The following is a 3,633-nucleotide window of genomic DNA, read 5'->3' on the forward strand; positions in this document are numbered from 1 at the left end:
TCTGTCTCTGTCAGAGCTGTCTCACTCAGCTGGATGAGGAGTTTGTTTTAAACCCTCTCACCCTGAGCAGTAACCTCTACCAGCACCTCAGGAGCCGAGGCCTGCTCTCCCAGCCACGATACCCATACAGGTCAGCAACACGGGAGGATCATGATGAGTCTGTGATGATATTTATAGAGATGATCAAAGTTCTAATTTAAAGAATGACGTGATCAGTGCCGTTAGTGAAGATGTAGCTAAATGAAGGTGATCGTAACCACAAGCTGTTGCCAATGATAAAGAAGCTTATTAAGAAGATTATGTTCAGGTTACAGATATATGTTAAGGAGATGATACTGAGGAGCTAAGCTGTTTGTGTTCCCAGGATTCAGCCACCACAGGAGGGCCCTAAAAGCACAGGCAGCAGACAGCCACGGCAGGTAAACACAGCAGCTTTATGACAGTCTGAAGGTCACTCTGCGATGCTTATATATAACATGGGGGAAGTTTATGGTTCAAGAGCCATTTGACCGCATTCTGATTAACCACATTAAACATCTTTCTATGGAGCGTGTGCTTTAGTAATGCCCTTCAGCCTCACGTCCTCATTTGATCACTAGATGGCAGCACTCGCTGCAGTCAGACACAAACAAGCCTTCTGGACAAAAACGTGAAAATAAACATGAGAATGAAAAATGTGAAGTAAAGCAACATAATCCAATAAAACAACCACATTGTTGTTTGGAGGCAGCGGTTGAGGACGAGCAGATGTCCGAGTTAAAGCAAACAGATAAAGGTGTTGTGTGAGCGTGCCCTCTGGAGGCAGTTTAGATAATCAGGCATTATTGGTGCACTCGGTTGAGCTGGAACTAGTTTTAACTGCTCACTTTGTAGCCAGGTAGTCGTAAACTAGAGGTCAGCCAGTCTCAAACACTCTGAGGGTATTGTTTTTGTAAACTGTTGTGTGATGTCAGCAGTTTTGTTTGAATGGGAGCATCTGAGAGATGTATGAAAGCTGTCAGATAATGTGAGATAAAGTAAAAACAATCACAGGTTTTTAAAGGAGGCCACAAAGTGAACTTGTGGTTAATGTTTAATGGTGCTTTGTGTTTTATAATCTTATCATGTCCTGGAAAGAAACTAGAAACTAAAAGTGCCAGATAAAAGTTTGCGAAATAAACATTTAAGCAGCTTCAGTGCCTAAAGTATCACAAGAATCATTTGTGATGCATATGAAGTCAGAAGTTTAAGTAAAAACCTAAAAGTAAAATTTTATTTCAGGAAGTGGTTAAGTTACCTCATTGAGTCTGAGGATTACTGCGTTTCTGATGTGAAACAACGATAGTGTAGTGAATCATTCTTCAGTTTTATTTTAGAGTTTTCAAAGTGAGTCATAAACTCTGATTAAACGAGCACACAGTCTGTGCTGTGGTGCTTTCTGATACTCTACGATGTTGTCAAAGATAGCACTTTTGAGATGAAGTGGTTTTATATCACAAGGGCTTCTTCTAAAAGGTTCAGACTTTCCAGAAGATCATTCGACTCGAGGTTTGTCTGGTGTTTTGAATGTATCGCTGCTGTGGTGGCATCCTATTGGTTTATTTTACTGTAATTCCAGACCAATATTCAGTGCTTCGGAGTATATTCCGAGTATTTTCTAGTAGAGTGTAGTATTTCCTGTGGATTTCACAGGCAGTGTATCGCTCGTGAACTTTCACCCTAATGTTTTTTTATGTATTCCCATCAACTGAGGCCTGCTGTGTCCTGAGGGTGTATAGCTGTTGGCAGGGTGACTCATCGGGGCTGATAAGGCTGCTCACATGCAAATAGTTCACTTCAGTGGGAAAACGCAAGGAAAGTGTTTGTTCGCTCTGTTCTGTGGCGAGCTCTCGCTCCAGCTGACCTCAGACTTAAAGTCCAAACATAATGTTCCTTTTTGCTGCGTTCACATGTCCTTCCTCCCAACTCCTTCACATCCTCCTCTTCCACTCTTTCATCTCCCGTTTTCTACAAGAAAGTGATCTTGAGTTTGAAATTCAGAATGTGTGTGTGTGTGTGTGTGTGTCGCCTCCATTCAGCTACAAAACTACAGTCGCCAACTGGGAATGAACAAGGTCAGGGCCACCGTTGCTCCGCTACCCTCCTCCTCCGCCGCCTCCTCTTCCTCCTCGCTGGGACCTCCTCCCAGCAAGGCCTCCCGCCCAGCTCTGAACTTCCTCAGCAGCAGCAGCAGTGGCAGCAGTCGGGCCCCTACCCGGCAAGAGGGAAACGATGATGATGATGATGATAACTCTGTGCTAATACAGTAAGAGTGCTGCAGGGTTAGTAGCAGAAAGTGAGGAAAAGTCCATTGTTGCACACTTCAAAGGGGTTCCAGTGGAATTAGCGCACCTGCAAATATATAGGCCCTCACACACACACACACACACACACACATATTTGGCTAATTGGTCTCCACTGTAAAGCTGGTGAGCAATCAGGCAGCTCATAAAGGCTTTAAAGAAAGGAAGAGACAAGCTAATTTGCACGTAAATGCACACAGGAGGCCGTGCAACACGCTGCGAGCACACTTACTCTGCACTGCACTCTGGGTGGTTCTTCTGACACTTTCTTTCATCTCTATTTATTCTCACCGCTCGCTCGAACAATATTAGTTAGATCTGAATTTAACAAGCCTCCGTCGCTGCATTTGCAAGCATGTGCGTGTATGTGTGCGAGCGTGAATGTGAGAAAGGAAAGTTTCAGCTCGCTGCCATGTGCAGATTGCTGAGTTAGCAAAACGTCAAAATCACACACCGTAAACAATGAAAAAGAAAAAAGCAGGATAAAAGATGAAAAGAAGGGAAGCGGCAGGACAATGAAAGCCTTAAACAGTCACCCAAAAAAAAATGGGGGGAAGTAATAAGAAGTTGCAAAAAAAAAAAGAACAAACGTGGGTGGTGTGTGGGAGATCAGAGGAAGATTAAAAGCTGATGGATGTATAAAAAGCAGTGTCTGTGCGCTACAGCACGCACGCTGGCACGCACAGCTTTAAGTCAAAAGGAAACTAGCTACAAAACTACAATTGATGCATAATAAACGAGACGTGCTGCATAAAGACTTATAGCGCGCACACATGCACATTCCATCTTGAGCTCCCGTTCGAACACAGCTTCACTGTTTCAGCGAGCCAGAGACAGAGAGGCCTCTCTGCTCGCCTTTACCCCCGCCGCCAGCTCTCTCTCAGAGGGTTTAAAGGCAGCGTGAGGGGGAGGAGGGTGGATGGAAGAAAACTGATAAAATCTCCAGTGTGTTCTGTGAAAACGTGAATATGACAACTTTGCATTGGAAAAAAACACTCCGTTGTGTCTGCGAGTGAGTGAGTGTGTGTGTGTGTGTGTGTGTGTGTGTGTGTGTGTGTGTGTGTGTGAGGCGATTTGAAGTTATTACATCACTGCTGGTTTGTGCACAGTTTTATATTTACACCCCGACAGTGATTCACATTCACACATTAGTTACGTTTGTCCGTCGTCACTGTTATGAATTCCTTTCCCGTGAATGAGCCTTGTCACACACAGGTTTAATGAGTCTCCCGCCATTCCACCCCCTTACTGAACCTTATAACATTTGGCACATCCCAGTGGCCAGTGACTTCATGACGTTGTGATGTCACAC

The 3,633-nt window shown here is 44.3% G+C and overlaps 1 protein-coding gene across 1 annotated transcript in view; it reads left to right on the forward strand.

Annotated features, from left to right (window-relative positions):
- The window catches only part of LOC102192794 (meiosis 1 arrest protein-like), a gene marked incomplete at its 5' end in the record, with an annotated part of 10,730 nt that extends 7,380 nt beyond the window's left edge, over nucleotides 1-3,350 (forward strand). The window contains 3 exons of the mRNA XM_005755249.1: nucleotides 15-130; nucleotides 365-419; nucleotides 2,058-3,350. Of these exons, the coding sequence (XP_005755306.1) occupies nucleotides 15-130; nucleotides 365-419; nucleotides 2,058-2,288 (402 nt within the window). The remainder of the gene's footprint in view (nucleotides 1-14; nucleotides 131-364; nucleotides 420-2,057) is intronic.
- Nucleotides 3,351-3,633: the final 283 nt, after the last annotated feature.

The sequence above is a fragment of the Pundamilia nyererei genome, unplaced genomic scaffold (assembly GCF_000239375.1).
Source record: "Pundamilia nyererei isolate P.nyererei 1_Seehausen unplaced genomic scaffold, PunNye1.0 scaffold01106, whole genome shotgun sequence".
NCBI lineage: Eukaryota > Metazoa > Chordata > Actinopteri > Cichliformes > Cichlidae > Pundamilia > Pundamilia nyererei.